This window comes from Scleropages formosus, chromosome 15 (assembly GCF_900964775.1).
Source record: "Scleropages formosus chromosome 15, fSclFor1.1, whole genome shotgun sequence".
In the NCBI taxonomy this organism is placed as follows: domain Eukaryota; kingdom Metazoa; phylum Chordata; class Actinopteri; order Osteoglossiformes; family Osteoglossidae; genus Scleropages; species Scleropages formosus.
Window position 1 is genome coordinate 8508010 of NC_041820.1, and position 20976 is coordinate 8528985.

Below are 20976 nucleotides of genomic sequence, written 5' to 3' on the forward strand. Positions count from 1 at the left end.
TAAGTATCTCAATATAATTTAACTGCTCTGCATACGTGAGTACCCAAAAAATCTGGACAGTGGACTTGTTCACAGCTGGCTGTCGAAAGGAAAAACACCACCTCTTTCCCCACATGGTGAATATTAAACCTTCTCTCACTTTACGGTGTCATTAAAAGCATGTTAAGCTGTTCAGCAGAGTTTACCTTACGCAGCATATATTCTGTCACGGAGTGGAACAGCAGCTAGCGCTGGTGCCTCGCAGCTCCTGGGTTCCGGTGTGGCTCAGTCTGTGTGGAGTTTACATGTTCTGTCTGAGTTTGAGTGGGTTTTCTCTGGGTGCTCTGGTTTCCTCCCACAGTCCAGAGACACATGCTTCAGATGATCTTGAGATGATTCTAAATTGCCCGTAGTGGTTGCATACAGGGGGGGCAACTGTGGCATTGTAGTTGGAGCGGCTGACTTTGGCTCTGACGGTTGCCGGTTTGATCCCCGCCTCCGGCCGCGGTGCCCCAGAGCAAGGTGCTTCCCTGCAATTGCTCCAGCACCTTCGCCTGGCTGTATGCCTGGGTGCCTAGCTGTGGCCCTGCGATGGACTGGTGTCCCATCCAGTGTGTGCTCTCCCACCCCACCCCCTCAGCCTTGCTCCCAGTGTCTCCGGGATAGGCTCCGGCTCGCTGCGACCCCGCTCCGGACAAGGGGTTCTTAAAATTGGTTGGTTGGGTGTGTACGGTATGTGCCATTGCTCTGAGATGGACTGGTGTCCCATCCACAATATCCTCTGCCTCACCTCTTATGCTTGAAGAACAGGCTTCTGCCCACCGCAACCCTGCGTTGGACCAGCTGGAAGTGGGCGGGTGGATACTCTATAATGTTCCCTTTGGGTGTTTGGTACTTGGGGTCCGCTCCGATCTTTCACGAGTTTACGTCCCTGAAACGAATGTGAAAACGGCACATTTCCAGGCGTCAGTTTCAGGAAGGCGGGATAATCCAAATGGGCGGTACTGCGTAGATTCCTCCGTTCTAGAATATGAGGGAAGACACAGCCTGCGGCCTGAGATGTACCGTCAGACGGCTCTTTCTGCTCCTTTCAAAGTACATATTCAGTGAACAGCTCTATTTAAAGTTCAATTAAAAAAAGCAACACCCAAGGAGAGCAGTTGTTGTTGTTTTTTTTTTTTTTTTTTTTTTTTAAGTCATGTTCACATGCAGTGTGCTGTGAAGAACACATTAAAATACCCCATTAAATTGTTATGTTGTTATGTTTCTTTTTGTTCTCCCCATAGCGGTCTATTTTGTCACTTAAGGACAATAACCACATTGCGGTTGAACTTCTCAGGCAGTCTCAACATGAGAAAACATCTCCAGCGGAGAAAGAAAGAAAGAAAAAAACCACTACTATTGCAAATTCCTTCCTCTTCCTGAGAATGACAGCAAAAAGTTTCTCTTAGAATCAGAGCTGTGCACTGGGCAGCCAGAGGAAATTGCAACATGTACAACATACCAAATCAATCCACATAGAAATAATGATCTTTTAATATATTTCAAAAGTGCACATTTAGTCTAATGTTTGCCACATGAGTATTCTGTGTTTGGGTAACGCTGTGTTTCACTGTTCCCGAGCTACTCGTTTTGGTGGTTTGAAGCTCTCGGTGTGTCGACCGTGCGTGTTCGGCATGTGTTTGCTGATCTATCCGATTTTATGAGATGCATTCACATTAAATATTTAACATTTCCCAGGCACTTTTTCAGTAAATGTTTGGATGATGTCAGATGATGAGATTATAACAAGATTTCAATACGTTTTATTCTTTTTATTTTTTAAGGATATCTATCTCGTGAAACATCTTGGAATTTCTTGTTTAGTACTTTATGATGTTACTAATGTTCTAACGTGCTTTCCGACGCGCTGTGATATGGAACGACACATTTTGTGCAAACTTGCCATGCCGAACTGAAATGTCGAGATTAACAGATTTTTGCAAAATCACCAGAATTTTATGCCAAAATTTAAATCAATTAAAAAAAAAAAGAAAAAACTTTACCAGTTTCAGGAAGAAAAAAATTACATAAATCTGGTATGGAATTTCCATTTTAGACTTTGAAGCTTTTTGTACCATCTGGCTACATTTTGAAAACCGGGACCTACTGACATTATGATGAAATTCCCTGTATTGAAGTAAAACGGTGGAACTCTCTTCATTGCCACATATACATATAACTTAGTGTATTACTACTGGTACCAATGCAGCTGGTTGTGAGCTAATCATTTTTCCATACGTGACACACTCCTAATTTACTAGAAAAATGTGGTCGGCCAGTTTTTAGGGTAATAAACTTTTTTAATATTCAGGGAATAAAAAGGACGTCGGTGTGCTTCCTGCCAGAGGTGTGCTGAAGCTCGGAGTGCGATGCACTTAGAGAGCGGAGAAGGGCGATCAGGAGCTGAGGCCGTTTGCTTCGCGAAGCGTGGATTCCACGGCCGATGCGTACGTGGCGTTCGCACGTTCCCCTTGGGTTCACATGGGACCTTCGACCACTTTCCTCCCACAACCCATTGCCTACTCCGAGGAGCTTGATTGCCCCACCGGGTCAGCGTTATTCCCCACAATAGCCCGGCTCCAGCTGCCAGGACGGACTCGGGTTTGCATGGGCCCTCTGTGGGGAAGAAAAAAAACATCTCTTTCGTCACTAAATACTTCAGTAGACAACATTTCCACGTACGGGGCAAGTTTTAAAGTTCGGAGCAGAGTGTTCTTAATGTGGCTACAACTTAATCCTATAATGATGAGCACTTTTAATACAAATTTCATTGTGTCTAGTGCACTGATCTAAACCCTGCGTTAGATCTGTTAGAATTTTTTGTTCTCAACAATAATTAAAGAAAATCTGAGATGGACTGGCATCGCGTCCAGGGTGTTCCCCTCCTAGCTTTGCATCCTGTGATTCTGGGATAGGGGCAAGCGGTTTATGAAAGTGAGTGAGTGGGAATAATTAAAAAAAAAAAAATCTATATATATATATATATATATATACACACCCAATACTGGTGGCACTGTGGCACAGCAGCTAGCCCTGGTGCCCCACAATTTCTGCACTGGTGGATTCAGATGTTGGTTTGATGACAGCTCAGTCTATGCAAAGCTTGCATGTTCTCCTTGAGTTCATGTAGGTTTCTTTCAGGTCCAGAGACATGTGTTTCAGGTGAATTGGTTACTCTGTTTTGCCCGTGGTATGAATAGATACAGCATCTCCTATACATGTGCACATTTTCTGGGGGTTTGACCGTGTCGATGACTAGTAGAACATTGCCCCAAAAAAGCAATGAACAATAATGCAACTAACAACCCAACAGTCCATTGGCTTGGTGGATGGTCGGTGAAATTAATCCGGGACAAATCAGAGAGTGAGAAAGTAATATTGTTAAAATTAATGTTACCTTATGATGAAGGAGGCTCTTAGCATGAAAAAGAAGTAGCGACAAAGACAACAAATATGCAACGGCAGTGCATCAAGCTGCAGGACATTCTGTAAGAAATGTGAGCCGTTTGTAGCTGTGGACCAGAGAGTGAAATGACAGGGATTTTGTTTTTGGGAGTTTTACTGAAGAACTGAGGCTACATACTAATAGGAGAAAGATGGAAAGGAGGAAAGGGGTGACAAGTCCCTGAGAAAGTTTTGCTGCCTTATTCTCATTTTAAGAACAGGACTCTTTACATTTTGGTACTTTTTATGAGCATGAGCTTCAAAGAAAGAATCTGGGTTTCTTGTTGCACCAAGAGCATCACGTGTGAAGTCACAGAACCTTTTAAATGGAACAAAGTTGAGCATCTTGTTCTGCAATATTATTGGACCCAGCAGTGAAATTTTCAGTTTTATTGGATTCACAGAGCAGGAAATTAGACGTCATCCAGTTCTATATGTCTCTTAGGCATCTTTCCAGCTTGGCAAAGCACTCTGTTTTTTTTTCTGGTTTCGCTGACACACACACACACACACACACACACACACACACACACACACACACACACACACACACACACACACACACTTCTACAGCCAGTGACTACTGTTTCCAACATTCGTCCGTAATGCTATGCGGTTTTTCATTTAATATGTGTATCCTGTAGTGTGACTGGTGACATTAATAAACAAAATATATATATAAAAAAAGAGGTTGCCTCACCTGGTATCTAATATGCAAATTCGTTATAAACAGGTCTTGAGGACTGAAAGAACCCATTTGTGGACACTAACTTCATCTCTAATTTATGAACCAGATTTTGCTCCCTAGGTGCTGGTTCCCAACTTTTTGCTCTGGAACTTTTGTCTCCAGGCTTTGGTCCCCAGGTTTTGGCTCTCAGACTTGTGCCCCCAGGGCTTCCGTCACCCACTACCTTCCCCAGGTCCCATGGGAAATGTGGATGGGCGTCTCTTAAGTTTTGCCCCCATGATTGATTGTTTTAATTCACTTTACAACCAGCAGTCCAGATCAGGCAGCCACAAAATATTTTAAAGAGCTTTTTATAAATACAAACTCGCATGCCAGTGTTAACAAAATAAACTATGCCACTATTTATATTAAGCCTTTTCCTCTCTGTGAAATATGCATGGAAACATTCTCATTCTGAATTGTTTTTGAGTTTTTTGGGTTTTTACAAGAAAAAAGCCACAGGATGCATTATAGACAATGGCATTTTACAACGCCACATGCGTACATGCAGTATGGTTTGAAACATTTTTTGTCAAAAACTGCCACAGTAACTGCTGTTTGTTCCTCAGTCGTCAGAAAGGGAGACTATTTGACTGGAGACTGATGCGATAAACATTTTATATACCTTCTCATCTGTAGCGCTATACATGTCCTTCATTAGAAGTCTACAGAAAATAATATGTTGCTTTTGCAAAAAAATATCAGTGATTGAACATGTACATTCTGTGGAAAATCATAAATGAATACTTACATCCCTCATGGACCAGGGTTAATTTATTCTCCGAAATTGCCGCATTAGATAATTCTCATCATGAAAGGAAAAAGTACCTTTTTAACTATCAAAAAAGAAAAAAAAAAAGTTCCTAGACGGTAAGTATGATTTAAAAATTATGTTTATAAATTAGTATTTGCTTCATTTGGTGTCACTGTAACATAAGTCCCAGGTTTCCGGTACCATCCTAAACACCATCTAAAATCTGGAACGAATTTGAATTTTAAAATTAAATGAACTTTTTGTCAAACTCTCACTTTTTTTCCATAACTGAACCATCGCAGGTGACATCTAAGCAACAGAAACAAATTTATTAACATTTAGCAGAAGTAATTTCGTATTTACAGTTTATACATTCAAAAGGAAAGGAAAAACACATTCAGCTGTTAAATTTCTAATAGAATTTACAAGGAACCTGTGTTAATACCCCTGAATAAACAGAAGAAAACGGTGTTTTCTCCAACCCTTTCTTGGAAATTATGACATAGTCTCTGGTCGTCTTAAAATATTCGGGCCTTGCCGAGCCCTGAAGAGAAACATTATAAAATGAAGCCCTGGATAAAAACATCCATAAATTCTGCTCTTGCCAGCGGGGTTGGGTTACCGTATTGGCCGAAACAGGTACCGAATGTGTGGCCGACTGCACTGAAAACCATGTAAAGAGCAGTGCGGCAGAGAGCAAAAGCATGCGCTCTGTGTGCTACTGTTAGTTTAACATTATAGCAAAAGTGGTGCTTATGTTAGAACAGCTTCCTTTCTCGGGCTGTAGGGCGAAAGGAAGCTGCTGGAAAGTTGAAGGGCAACCTAATCTGAGTGCTAATGTGCTCTTATTTTCTAATTTTACATATTCAAGGTCTATCTATCTATCTATCTATCTATCTATCTATCTATCCATCCCTCCCTCTCATAAGTGGTGACTTTGAGAGACATTAGTCAGATGGAGGACAATACTAATTATCACTGCACCCACAGCTCTGCTGGACTCTTCTCAGCTGTAGAAACACTAGACAGTCTGTGTTCCCTGGTCTTATATTCCACGGAGAACTGGTATGCTGTGATAGGGATTTAAACCCTGTCCCAACAGCAGGGAACAAGAGAAAACTCACAGTTGTGTTAATGTCACTTTATTTACACACACACACACACACACACACAGACATTGCCTAAAACCACTTGTCCCAGGCAGGGTGGCGGCAAACCGGAGCCTAACCCAGCAACACAGGGCGCAACCCAGGATGGGATGCCAGTCCATCACAAGGTACCCCAAGCGGGAGTCAAACCCCAGACCCACCAGAGAGTAGGACCCAGCCAAACCCGCTACCCCACCGCACCCGCCTTTCACTTTATTCATTTATGTGCAAATCATGCGCAAGGAAAAATCAGCTGACGTGTGTCTGTGCATTTTTTTTAATCTGAAATTTTAGCAAACGTCTTTCCAGAAGGAAACGGCCAGACGCATATTAGGAAACGAAGGCAGTTTCCACCAGCTTTTTGTGATTTAAAGTCGCTTGTTAATAGGGACCACAGCTCAAAGGAGGAAACAATATCATGTGACTTCCTTCCACCCCCTCCTGAGAATAGCTATTGAAAACTGTGTGTGACGCAACTGCCGACTGTGGGAAAGAGGTGTTGCCCTAAAAAGAAAACAACATGACCATGAAATACTTATATTTAATAGACTGTCTCTTCCGTGGTACAACAAGATAAAACTATTTTCGCATATTTTCATATTCCAGAAAAAGACACGGATTATAACTATATTCTCAGTATTATTACAACCCTTGACGCGCAACCTTCCTTAATATAAGAGTTCTGTAGTCGGCTGAATGGGTTATATAAACATTCACTGCATTATTACACTGTATTCTGTAAATATGTATTTGTTAAAAACTTTTATGAATCATAAAACAACAGTATTGCACTGATATGACACACAATTGACATATTTTGCTCTAGACTTTTAAAAACGTAACAGTAACTATCTTGTTTTTGAACTACATGGGAACAAATGCTTTTATTATTTTTGCCAGCATCTGAATCCAGATAAATCAAAGGAGATAATTAAAATGTCCTCTAACATTACAAACATGCTGCACATGGAAGAAAGTTAAATGTTTTAATTTCTTCATGGCTGATAACCACTTGTCCAGTGCAGGGTCATCGTAGTCCGGAGCCAAATCATGGAAGCATAGAGCTTAAGGCAGGACACACTATGGACAGGATGGCAGTCCATCACAAGGTAATCACACACATCCACTTACGCACACACTGTAGACAGTTTGGAGCCAGGCATTCATCTGAAATCCATCCCTTTCGACTATTGGAGGAAACCCTCATGATCACAGGAAGACCATGTAAATGGTACAGACTTAGCTGGAGCTAAACCCGTGTCCAAACACAGAGCTGTGAGGCAACAGCCCTACTACCTGCACCACCGTGCTGCCAAAACACAGCAATGCTGCACCAAAATGCATCTTCATGCTGAAATCCTCTTAGCTTCAATGGTTTTTGTGATATTTGTGAATATCAACTTTTTAGTGCGCGTAGCTATAAAAAAACATCTTTCTGTCCGTCTTCCGAGAATGAAAATTCCTTAGGAAAAAACCATAAAAAGGCCCATAATAATTCTCATAGGTCAAGGGGTGATAAATATTTCTTTTCTATGAAATGCTAACTTTGTGGACCATTTCATTTACATTAAAGAGTGCCACTGGTGAAATCCTCTAAGGTCGCTGCCATGGAAAAATTGGATTTGGAAGCGTCAAGGTAACTGATTTAGTGCAGAGTACGCTAGGGATTTTATTACTTCATAGAGAGCTTTTCTTTCGTGCCAGCCATAAGTGTTCGGTTTTAGCTTTCAGGAAGGCAATAGATTTATTGGCACATAAATTTCCCAGGGTTTTGTGGCAGGATCTCACACATAATGCGCTTTACGTGTGCATGGCTGAAAATGTGTGTGAGGGAATAAAGGTGATACTACACTGCATAATATCCATTTGCAACTTAAGAACTGAACAATTATTAATATTATTTTTTATTAGACTGTTCTGACATTTATTTTTATGTGTGGGGCTTTTGTGCATAGGCTGGAGATGTATGTGATGTGCTTTCAATAACCCTGAAAATTGTTTTAATTTTTTTATTCTTTATATTTTTTAACCTCCATGAATGATAACAATGTTATTCTTTATTCACTGACATTACATAATTCCAGCAACTGAACCCAAGGCCAGTTCTGTTTTATTTCTGTTAAGTCTACTTCAAAAATACTTGTAATAAAAATAAAGGACTCGAACATCTTATAAAAAGATAAAACTTGGCCCATAGAAATTAAATTATTAGGCTTTAGTGGGACATCCAAAGGAGATCCAAGGAATGTGTAATTCTGGAGAAGTAAGTCTTCAGGGTTGTGTTTGTTAGCCAAAACTATAAAATGGTTTGGGGTAAGAATGAAAGAATTTCACAAGATACTTTGCAATAACTAAGGACATGGGGAATAATATTTACAAAGTTCTGATGTTGGTATTGTAAATTAAAGGCTCGGCATATATTTAACAAAATTATTTATTTTTCAGGAATTTTTATGAAGATGGATAATACAGTAACTCAGTCTGAAGTTCTATGTGGTGCCATCAGACAAAAAAAACTGGTGTTGTGAAGTATTTCTGAAGTCTGCTGGGCACTTCATTTCGTTTTCATTCTCGCAAATTCGTTTGCTTTAGCTTTCATCAGTCCAGATTCTCCTAAGACCTTATTTCAAATTGGCTATTTTATAATGGGTTTTTGAAAAGAAAGCCGGTAATTTTTTTGGAGTGTAAGATACATTTATGGTCCAACTTTAATACGACAAACAATTATTGCATTTAACATCACTTTCTTTATTCTACGCCAGAGTCGCTAACATTTTTACAGTTTCTAAACTGTATTAATAACAAACGTTTTTAATCAGAGTTCACAAATCGACCCTTTTTTTTCTCCTGTTGGCATGGGCAAAACGAAAAAAAAAATCCTGCATAAAGAACATATTAATACCACAGCCCATTTGTCACAATTTAGTTTGAGTGTAATTCAAAACATTTTAAAACTTCTGCTGAAAACCCACAGTTCTGTAGAGCAGTTATAGAGGTTTTATGAGTGCAATAAATCTGGTAGAGTACGTTTGTTAAAGCATGCAGAATATAAGTGAGCCATAGTTACACTGTAAGTGCTCAAAAAAGTTCATTCACTTTTCATATTGCACTGTCAATACGGCTTGATTTTTATGAGTCCAGCTAAACATCAGCCAATGACAGCGATACATGTGAATACACAACATGTCAAACCTAAATTTCTATTTGCCATTCTTACTGTTTTGACCAACCTTCGCAAGCTGGTTAATTTGGTTTTGTATTACTGGATATAGACTTTCTCTTCAATTTTTTACTTCTTAAATCTTAAATTTAACTTCTCCTGAGCTGTTTGAAGACACAAGACAAGGTGTCTATCCACACCACAATATTCACTGTATTTCAAAACAACTAAAACATATAAAAGTGTGTGAAACATCAGATCATGGTTGATAGTCATGAAAAGTCCAGCGCCGCAAATCTGAAGGCTTTAAAGAAATGCAATTGTTACATCACAGCTTTTATACATTAAAACCTCAAAGGTTATATTTGTTAAAGCCTTATACTGAAGTGATTAGTAAGACGTTTATGAAGCTATGAATAAAGATACAATAGACTGTATACATATTTCTACCTCCTATAAATAAAGTTTATTTATTAGAAGAAAAGTGTCATATTGTCCATAAGATGACATTCCCATATCCCATTCCTGTATCTCAGCACTAAGAACTTAACAATAACAGCTTCTGATATCATGGCTGCTCAAGAGCTGTACAGGTCTTTTGAGTCCATTGTTTGTGAATTTCCTCATGGTATAACTTTCACGCAATAGTGTTCGTCATAACTTTAACACTAAAAACATCAAAAATGTAATTTTCCAGGTTACAAAAGAAAAGGGATAGATAGATTTTTTAGTATTTTCATTGGATATTCATTGGTAGATAGATAGAGTTTATTCTTACGTAAGTGAAATAATAAAATGTAAAATTAATCAGATTTCAATTCATTCCCTCACATTGCATCTCTTCAGAGTATGTTTAAAATTTATTCCTACCTGAATCCCTCACAGAGGATTAACACACTGAAGTGGTACCAGCCAAATATTATTGCGTTAATGAAAAACAGAGGCTATTGCATGAATTCATTCATTTTAATAGCAGAGATATATTTCAATGTATTTAAATTCCCTGTCCTCATCTGAGTTATGAGAAGGGTAACAGTGGCAGAACATCTTAAAAATGAGAACGTCTTAAAACCGAACTAGTCGTATAGTTTTTCAGTTGTCCAGACACAGTTTTATACTTGAGTTGTAAGTTTTCTTTGTGACATCCTGTGGGACCAAACTGAACATGGTTTTGTGCTCAGATATCAGCTCAAAGTCACTCCTGTCTTTCTTCTTTCTCTCCTGAGCCTCCAGACCCAGTGAACAGAAAACAAAACAAAACAAAAAAAACTTAGTTTTATAGGGCTAACACTTAATTTCAACTTCTATTTGGCCAATATGAGCGTTTCATTTATGAAACATTAAGTTTTTACAAATTTATAGAAAATACATAGTAATTACTCAAAGAAGTGAATGAGAAAAAAGTAAAAAAAAAAAAGAAAAGAATGTAAAAAGAAAAAAGTATACACTTCACTTTGCTGTTCTATATGTGATAGTAGGTCAGTGCAGATAGTCTACCTTTTCTGATTCTTTTAGTATCCCTCTGAGATGCTGAGGGAACACTTGGGGTTACCCTGGCTCACTGGAGACAGGACTGATGTACGATCGACAACTCAGCCGCTCTTCAAAACATTCACGCTCTCGCAGAGAAAAATCGGGATCGTTCGCTTACAGCTTACATTAATTGCGGGCGCACGCCATTCAGCTGCAGCTGGTATTCATTTGTGAGAGGCGAAAATTACTTTATTTATTGTTTTATCCAGCAGAGGGCGGAATATTACATATTTTTAAAAGTAAAGTCCATGCCACTGATATTGCCTCGTCCGCTACTCTAGGGCTCCCTCTAGTAGTAGGTTCTGTAACTGAACTCTGTTGATTCACTCAAGTTTACACACTACAGGCACTTTGCAGTCTGCTCACCAACATGTTGTGCCAAGTGTCATGGGAATGGGTTTTGTTGGTGCTGAGGTGAGCAACAGCCTAACACTACCCAAGCGGTGTTGGGTTATTATCCCTACTGGAGGAATGCAGTTCCTCAAGTGACATATTGAAGAGGTGAGATGATGCCAGGAGTCATCAAGCTTGCTGGAGATAGAGGCTTGAACTGACTTCTCCATGTCCAATCGGGAGAGAAAGCAATTTGAACTGGGGAAATTATTCAGGTGCAGGAAGTGAGTCTTCATGACCAAGTTCACATGAGCTTTAAATAACAGCTGCTGTTCGAAGGGTACGCCAAGATTCTTCGGAAACGATGCAAATCATGTCGAAATTTAAACCTATCGTGTTCAACCAAGATAGTCTGCTGCCTGATATTTTTGGCCCCGGCAGTGAAATCTCTATTTTTCTCTGAATTTAATGTAAGACAATTAGTGTTCATCGAGGTCGCGGTGTTGTCAAGACAAAAAAATCACAGCAGACATGTCTGATGGCTTCAAGAACAGGTAGAGTTGCTTATCATCAGCACAGGAGTGGAAATTAGAACTATTTTTACAAATAACTTCACTTAATGGTAGCATATATAATGACAAGAGTAGCAGCTCCAGCACCCAGGCCCGAGGTATTCCATATCTGACAGGTGAAAACTGGAAATGTCATCAGCATGTATGTACAGAAATCTATTCATGATAAAGGATCCAAACCACCTGAGGACAATACAAGAAAGGCCCAGACACTTGTCCAACCTGTAAAAAAGGGTTCTTTCATTGATGATACTTAAGGCTGCTGTTGGAAAGCCTGCATCTGCTGGCAGGTGGCATTGAACACTAAGAACCCTTCGGAGTGGAAGGCTATGTCTTTGCATGCTTAACACCTAACTATTCTCCACTAGAAACATGTCTTCACTAAATTAAAGATCTTGAAACTAACATTTTACTCACGCTGATAGAATTCCTTGTCAATGCCTCGGAACAAACAATCTCCTTGACTTGGCATTTGTCATAATTTGGCATGAACACAATTGCTTCATTTTAGTTAACTGCTGACCAGTATGGAGAGGCACTTATGCATGTGATGCAAAGGTGAAGAAGACTGAATCTGCGATGAATTATAGATGCCTTCCTGAAATAGGAAAAAGCTTGGACAGAAAAGTAGAGACAAAAAATTAAGAAAACAGCAAGATTTTTATTGCAATGAAACACACACACATCCTGAACTGCTTATCCCATACAGAGTCAGGGGGCAACCGGAGCCTAACCCACCAACTCAGGGCATAAGGCCGGAGGGGGAGAGGACACACCCAGGACAGGACACCAGTCCGGCACAAGGAGCGCCAAGGGGGACTCAAACCCCAGACCCACCGGAGAGCAGGACCCGGTCCAACCCACTGAGCCACTGCACCACCACACCCCCTGCAATGAAACAGTCATTTGAAATTGTTTGGCCATTGAGGTAAAGACCATGACAGATGCTTTGAGAAAATGTAACTTGCAGTGGTTCTGATAAATACAGGTGCTGTATTTCACTGAGTAAAAGCGATATCTCTCAAATCAAAACTCTGCACATTAGAGCAGCCATCTGGAATTCTGGTTAGCAACATGCTCCCAGAGTTAGCGACTGCTGCATTACGAGACGAAGACTCACAAAGTGGCACAGTGGTGCAGTGGGTAGTTCTGGTGCCTCATAGCTACTGGGCTGCGTGGATTTAGATGTAGGTTTGAATCTGGCTCAGAATCTGTGTTCTCCTACTGTTTGTGTGGTTTCTTCTGGATGCTCTGGCTTCCTCCCAAAGACATGCATTTCAAGTGAGTTTGTTATTTTAAATTGCCTGTACTGTGTGTGTGTGTGTGTGTGTGTGTGTGTGTGTGTGTGTGTGTGTGAGAGAGGCAATGGATCAACCAGGGTTTTATGAATGTGTGCTTTCAGTAGCTGTTATGAGCCTCAACATACTTTTTAATAGAAATTTGTCAGCAGAATCACTCTTTCCTGCATCTTGATAACAGTCTAAAACAAGTAAATCATCCGTGCATTTGAAAACGGTTATAAAGTGACCATATCAGTGATCAGGCTGCAAATTGTCCCGGTGTGTACATGTGGGTAAATGAGTGTATGTGACTGCCCAGCAATGGGCTGGCATCCCTCTCCGGAGTGCACCCTTACCCATGCCCAGTGCGTCTGGGATGGGCTCCGGACCACCTCATCCCTGAACTGGACAAGCAGTGATTGATAATCAAGCAGTTACTGAGCAGTCGTTGCTCTTCTGCCCTCCTTTGACTTTTCTTTTGCTTTTTTTTTTTTGCCCTGTGCCTTCTTTCGGGTTCTCGTGGTGCTACTTTTACCCCCAGCTGGACTTCTGGCTCTTCCTTCCACATCCTTTTGACTTTTCTGCCTCTTCGATGATGTTCTTTGCCCTGGGATTATGTTCACTGCACCGTTTATGAGGACAGGTTTCTTTCTGCTTTGCTCTGCTTTCAATTTGGACTTCGCTTCTTGAAGAGCGAGGGTTCGTGCTTTGGGAGGTGCTTTGCTGACTGCGACTCCGTCCTCTTTGTGTTGTGCGGAGAGTTGTTGAGTTGAGTTTTCAGAGGGGGTGGGCGTGGCCTCCAGTGTCTGGGAGGTCACTGTTGCTGGAATAGTTCTGGATGAACTTTTCACTGGTGGTTTGTTTGGAAATTTAATTTTCTTTGGCGGAGGCCTCGTTGGCTTTTCATTGGATGACAATAGAGTCACTGCAAAGATTTGGTAGGGCAAAGCAAAAGAAATTAAAAAGGATGTAAATAAAATTAATCTGCAAATAAAACGAGCTTCATAGCATAAGTAAAGAAAAAGGAGATGGAAGCTCCGTGCAGTTTGAACACTTTCCGTAATTATGATAAATAGTTTTGACTGATTTCCTTAAACATGCTCTTTAAATGCTCCTTAAGGACACACACACACACACACACACACACACACATTTTCAGAACCGCTTGTCCCATACGGGGTCACGGGGAACCAGAGCCTAACCCGGCAACTCAGGGCGTAAGGCTGAAGGGGGAGGGGACACACCCAGGACGGGACGCCAGTCCATCGCAAGGCACCCCAAGCGGGACTCGAACCCCAGACACACCGAAGAGCAGGACTGTGGTCCAACCCACTGCACCACCGCACCCCCCAAAATGGAGCATGACATCCAAAATTAATCCAAAAAATTTTTGCCGCCTTAACAGAACTGACAACATGAATGATCTTGGCAGATAGTTTGGCAACTTCTGCATGTGAAGCCACAATACAGAAATTAATAGGTAAAGACCAATATTAAAGTGGGCAGTACACATGCAAAAATAGATGGTGTAAGGTTTTTTTGGACCATATAAAAAATTTTATATACTAAGTTCTAGTATGACATTTAATTACACATGGGGGGGGGGGGGGAATGTGGGAAGCATGTTTACAAGTTTTAACTTACAACAAAGCTAGGCCAGCGTCCAAGATGAAGATTTTTTAATTTTCAGAACAAAATATGTTTTTATTTTGCTTCTTTAATATTCACTGTGCTTTGTGCTTGAGGAGAATAAGTGGATTAGTGAGGTTATATGGATATTTTGACCCTCTGAGTGAGAGGCTGTGCAAAACTCACACTCCCGCGGCACGAAAGGAACTCTCTTTCCCTTCACTTTGACTGGAAGTGATTTCTGCGAGCACTTCCCAGGTGTGGCCCGCCTGCGAACACAGAAAAAAATCATTTAAAATCTTTTACTGAGTAATTTCTTTATCCCATTTAATTACTTCATCTCTTTTTTATGGCAGGATAAATACCTTCTAAAGCAAAGGATATACAGTATGAATTAACTTTATTTTGTTCAACACCTTTACAAACCTGTATATTAGTATACCTATATATTACTACAAGAGGAAGCAATCAAGTTTTTTTTGGCTCACCCTTCTCCACATAGTTAAGTTACTTCAAGTTATTTAGTCATTTATACAGATAGGTAATGAAAAAACCTGGATAAGTACCTTGCTCAACGGTGCTAAAGAAGAAGGCAGGATTTGAACCTGGTGCCTTTAAGTGCAAAGCCCTATGCCACCTGCTGCCCCGTGAAGTGTGTACGAGGGAAGCAAATGAAATGTTGCTGTTGCTGAAGTACAGGCAGTCCCCCGGTTACGAATGTTGACTGACTTACAACCTGTAGTTACAAAACACCCTCGTAAAGCCTATTATGTTAAAAATTTGAGTTACATACAATGGTTCATAAAAAAGAGGGGTTGTGGTGGTGCAACGGGTTTGGCCGGGTCCTGTGCTCTGGCAGGTCTGGGGTTCAAGTCCCTTGAGACAAGCAGCTTCAGTGTGTGTGTGTGTGTGTGTGTGTGTGTGTGTTGAAATGGGTGCTGCTTTGTGACCACATCAAAACTTCTTGCAGTTCGTGGGCGGGGCATCTGAACCCAAGGTAGGACAAAGACTTTGTTCTTTTCAGTCGGACCACGTTGCTGTTAGCAGTCTTTAGTGTGTTACTGCGTTTGACTTTAACTTTTTTGTTTTTACCCTCCTAACCATGGCACCAAAGCGTAAATGTGATGCAAGTGATAGTAATTAGAGTAATCAATCTGTTGCTTGGACTCTAATGTTACTGTCTTCTCAGAGGTACAAACTGTAGTCATTGCATATGAACTACTGCACCTGGAGGGGTCCACAAATTTGTAGATCGTTCCAAATGGAGAGACCGAACTTGGGTACGAGGTTGCCATGAAGTGCAGCTCTCCTAAACGAGGCCAAAAAAACAATTCATCTAAATGCAGGAGCAGTTTGTAAAGATCATTTTATGCATATGAAAGAAACTGAAGGAAACAATAGGTGCATTAATTTAAAATGACAATTGTGACAGTGAGAATTTTCTCAGTACTGCAATTTGTATGAATAAACATTAACCCCCCCAAGCACACATACACACACACACACACACACACACTGCCTGAAACCTCTTGTCCCAAACGCAATGTTCTCAAATTGCATTTAAGGTAATAATGTAACACAGACAGACACATCTTCAAGATTTATAAAGCTTTATATATAAAAAGGTGTCTGATTTTTGATTCTCACCTGCTTCATCCTCTCCAAAGGAAATAATGAATTTGTGGTGGTGGTTGATCAGTCCAGGGAATAAGCACATCTTTGTGTCTCCCATGCAGATGGACTTCTTTTTCCATTCCCCTGTTTTTGTATCTTCCTCTAATGCCATAAGCTGACTTGATTAAAAAACAATGAAAACATTATTTTGTAAGCAATGAAAATGCCCTGCTGCAGTAAGTCCTGTTTTATTTTTTTTTATTTTTTTTGGTCTTCTATAAACACAGCCTCTCACAAGTCTGAAATAAGGCAAGTGTTCTTGTCAAAAAAGCTTTGTATCTTTCACTGAAAATGTAGTTTTCCAAAGATATGACTAATTGAAGGAATTACTCATTTTTAATAAAAGTTCATTTAAAAGACCGGTTTACAACTTTACATGCATATCAAAGAATGGATAAAGTAGAATCTATTTCCTGTACGTACCCACTCATAAAATCTCCAAAGATATACAAGCCATTCAGATTGGGGGACTCACATCCTCTGTACACGTAACCCCCTGTTACAGATTTCCCAACGTGATGAGCATATGCAAAAATTGGGGGGATGTCATCTACAAAATTAAAAGAAAAATAGCCAGTCAACGGTGGAATGCAGTGTTACAGTGAAGCATAAGAATTCGAAAACAAATGATTACATGCTTAAGGCACCGGAAATATAGAGCAGTGTACACGAGCACAGCTAATATCAACCAAAATCATTTAAGGAACTAGTTTTTTTTGTCACGTAAATAAAAATTGTCAGAACTGCAAGGGTTATAAGACTAACACTTGACCTTATATGGCTAAGCTCAAATATTTTTAATTTCAGACAATCATCAGGTATGGCAGGTCACAGCTTTGCCGTGAAGGACATCCTTACCTAGAGATGAGTTGTAACACATTTTGACATCAAAGCACTCAAACCCTTCCTTGGCTCTCCAGCCATAATTTCCTCCTTTCACGATGAGGTCGACCTCCTCGTACCGGTTCTGGCCCACATCGCCGCAGAATATCCTGCCTTTTCCATGCCGGGTGACGGGATCCCCTCGGTCCACCGAGCAGCGCCACATGTTCCTGACACCGTATGCATAGACTTCTGGCCGCACATCTGGTTCACTCACGAAGGGGTTGTCTTCTGGGATGCTGTACGGCACCTTGTCACTGCTGTCAATGTCAATGCGTAGCACTTTTCCCAAGAGAGAACTCCTACATATAGACAACGGACAGGCAAATCCTCAGTATCACTGTAATTATAATAAAAATGCAAATTAATACTCACAATAAGTCAAACTGGGTGTCTCTACTCTTACGTAGAAACAAATATAATGTGGCCACATTGTAATAATGTCATTTTCATAAAGACACTTCACACAAGGATCCTGAAGAATTATCATAATTATAACTGTAAAATTTGTTTATTGATAGTGCCCCACATCAATCCCATGTAAACCCTCTGCATAGCAGGAGCAAAAATGAGCTGTGCTTTGACAGCAACCAAGACGTTTGTTAATGGATTGTTTTCTGCAGACCTTCAAGAAAACTTTATTTTATAGCTCTTCTTACTTATTTTGGGAATTTCCAAACTTGCCGAATGGATCCCCAGCTTTTCCTCCATCCCCAGTGAATATGTACATGTAGCCGTCCTGGCCAAACAGGAGCTGGCCACCGTTGTGATTGGCTGCGGGCTCTTCAATTTCTAAAATCACCCTGAAATAAAAGTGTGGTACACAAGTATATAAAAACATAAGACTTTTATTTGAAGTAACTCATCACATGCTATTCTACACTTAAGGCGCATAAAGTCCGGGAACATGTCCAATGACCCCGTACCAGGAGAAAGGAGTTAGAAGACCAGCATGATATAAACCGTAATCTAGTTGTCTGTAATTTCATACAGGCATGATCCAGCATGTACCCGGCAGCCCCCTGTCGTGGACTGCGGAGAAATATACATAACTAATAATTGCACCCTTCATTTTATTGCTTAGCATGCGGGTGGTTTGGTTGTAACACCCACCGGCGTGCACAGCAAACGCCAGACAATTCGGACCTTTCCACATCTGTTAAGAATGCGACTAGTTTCTATCAAGAAATTTATTAACATACAATAGGAGGCCAGCAATCTTCCAAAGCCATTAATAAACAGTGCATCGCTTCTCAATGCAGCCAATGACCAGCAACTGAAAAATAATTTTTCCTTTAATTATACAACTGAGATGCCACCAGTATTTAAACACACTTTCCTTTAACAGTGAAAGTAAGAAAAGTTGGCTGATTTTATTGCTAATGAAAACCACAGAGTGGCAGTTGGTGTAAAAATGTCAACCATGTGTGAAATTACTGCATTTCAGCAGGCTTCCCCAGTAAAGTGTCCCTTTCAGCTAAAATAAGACCCGTTTCCACTCAATGGAAGCGCCTGGTTGATTCGCTTGTGTTGGACACAAGTGAAAGGGTTCAGTGCAACCCTCATTTATCAATCGGTGTCACGTTTTGGCTCATGCCCTTGTCACAGCGGCTCCTGTACCTCTCAGAGCGAGGATCTGCCTTATTCATGTCATCACTGGACACCCTCATCTCGCTGATGCGGACTTTCTCCATCTTGTTCTTCATCAAAATGGAATAATAGATGAAGAAACGGCCGTTGCTTTGGTAACTGGGGTGGAAAGCCATCCCCAGGAAACCTCGCTCGTCCCCCAGCCAGGGTGTTGTGAGCACATCCTGAGTGATGTCCAGAAAGGGCTCCTCAAGCCGACTCCCGTCACGCAGGTAGACCCACACGAAGCCCATTTGCTCGGCCACAAACATGCGGTGTGTGCCGTCACCGCTGTGGACCATGAGCACGGGGTTCCTCAGCCCGTTGGCCACCTCTGTGAGGCAAAGGTGCAGGCAGCCCTGCAGATCCTGTACCACGATGCCCAAGTCATGGTTTAAGATGGTACTATGGAGCACGTCAGGGTAGCAGTAGTCTGGGTCAGGAAGGCTCAGCAGGTTGCAGAACTTGATCGGGTCCTTCTGACAGACCTCCAGGAGGCCCTTGTCATCAGTCAAGTGCTCAACCATCGACCTGCAGTTGACATGGAACTCGGAGCAGTAGTTGGAGCAGAGCCCTGGGATGTGGCGTATGGGCGTGTAAGAGTCCTCAGCATCATAGAGGTGCGCAGCATAGGGGGAACATTCCTAACGTGAAAAAAGACACCTTTCACAGAATAGTGCAACTTCAGTTCATGCAGAATGGTCACAAATGTACTGTCATTGCTACTCAGATATTCTCTATCAATAATTGCTTGTCTTAATGCCGGGAAGTGGTGGTCTAGTCTATTCCAGAAGAATAGGACACTAGGCAGACTATACCCCGGACGGGACGTCACCCCATTGCAGTCCCTTCACTACATTTTATAAAACGATATACAGTATATCTGATGTTATCAGCTGTAGAACTAGCATAAAATTGGCCAAATGTACCAGATCTGAGTTAGTTCTTGAGTCTGAGTATACCCTGTATCTGATACAAAAGTGCCTGCAGAATGGATAAATATATGTAAATGTACAGTACATGTCAATCAAATCTGAGATTAACTAAATGTTTATATTTCATCTGCTGTCCAGTGTCACTTACATTTCTGCACTTGACAACCCGGTTGTCACCGCACTGACATTTGTGTTGTAATTGATGGGTACAAGACTGCACGTCCTGGCATTTTGCCCTTACTCAGAGTAATCTGTGCCTACAAACAGTACCTTGCGCTCTTTCATAGACTCAGTCATCAGGTTTTCCCGTGATTTAACTCAAGCTGAATCATGCTCGTGAGCTCGTAAATGAGATACACCTGCTGACCCCCTCCTAAAAAATGATTAAACCACCTGAATCCCCCCCCAAAAGAAGTTCCTGCAGAAAGCTGTAAATCCATCAAATAAATCATTTTGCAGCATTCCATGCAAACACTGCTCCGTGCCTATGTTTCTCTATGTATTGTACTTTTCCAGTCCATTACAATTTACATTTATTCATTTAACTGGAGTTTTCTCCAAAGAGACTTACAATTATTTACTCCATTTACACAACTGGGCAATTTTTACTGGAGAAATTTAGGGTACTTTGCTCGAATTGCTCAAGGGTAGTACAGCTGGAGGTGACGTTCCTGCAGTAGAGCTGCTATTATTGTTATATGCAAATTGTACATATAAATATAAATACATATAAATAAATATAAATACATGTTGAAGTACATATAAATTACAAATGATCATTCTGTATAATTCACTGAATTTATTTATTCATTATATAGCGAGAGCTATAAATCCAATAGCTACGTATACAGATGCTACATACATAGTGTCATATAGCACATAGGAAGGACAAATGTACCTGACAAAGTATGTTTTTGATGAACTGACCACAGAGTTCATCTCCTTGCATGTCATACAGGTCCATTATGTCCCAGTACCTCTCTGCAATCCTGTTGTCCATGTCCTGGTCACAGCAGCCAAATTTCTCGTACTCTCTGCAGAACTCCAGGTGATGCGGGAGTCCGAAAGGGGGTTCGAAGTCCAGGCACTGAGGGTGAGATGATGCATCCCTCACTGAGGAGAAGAGCAGGGCTGCCAGAAACATGTGCAGAAGCTGAAGGTGAGGCTGAAGGTGAGCTGAAGCCTGTCCACCTGGCCACCGGTAAGAGGTCCAGGTGGTCTCCTCTGCATCCGGAAGGTCCGAGTGTCTCGGCAT

At 41.0% G+C, this 20976-nt stretch overlaps 1 protein-coding gene across 1 annotated transcript; it reads right to left on the reverse strand.

The window, feature by feature from the left end:
• Window positions 1–12203: 12203 nt before the first annotated feature.
• hhipl2 (HHIP-like 2) lies at window positions 12204–20976 on the reverse strand. Its single transcript, XM_018765840.2, has 10 exons — window positions 20620–20976; window positions 18778–19430; window positions 17817–17960; window positions 17134–17459; window positions 16699–16825; window positions 16249–16394; window positions 15829–15910; window positions 14788–14870; window positions 13701–13897; window positions 12204–12290 (listed from the first exon to the last, which is right to left on the reverse strand). The coding sequence occupies exons 1-10, from the start codon at window positions 20974–20976 to the stop codon at window positions 12204–12206; spliced, it is 2202 nt and encodes a 733-aa protein (XP_018621356.2).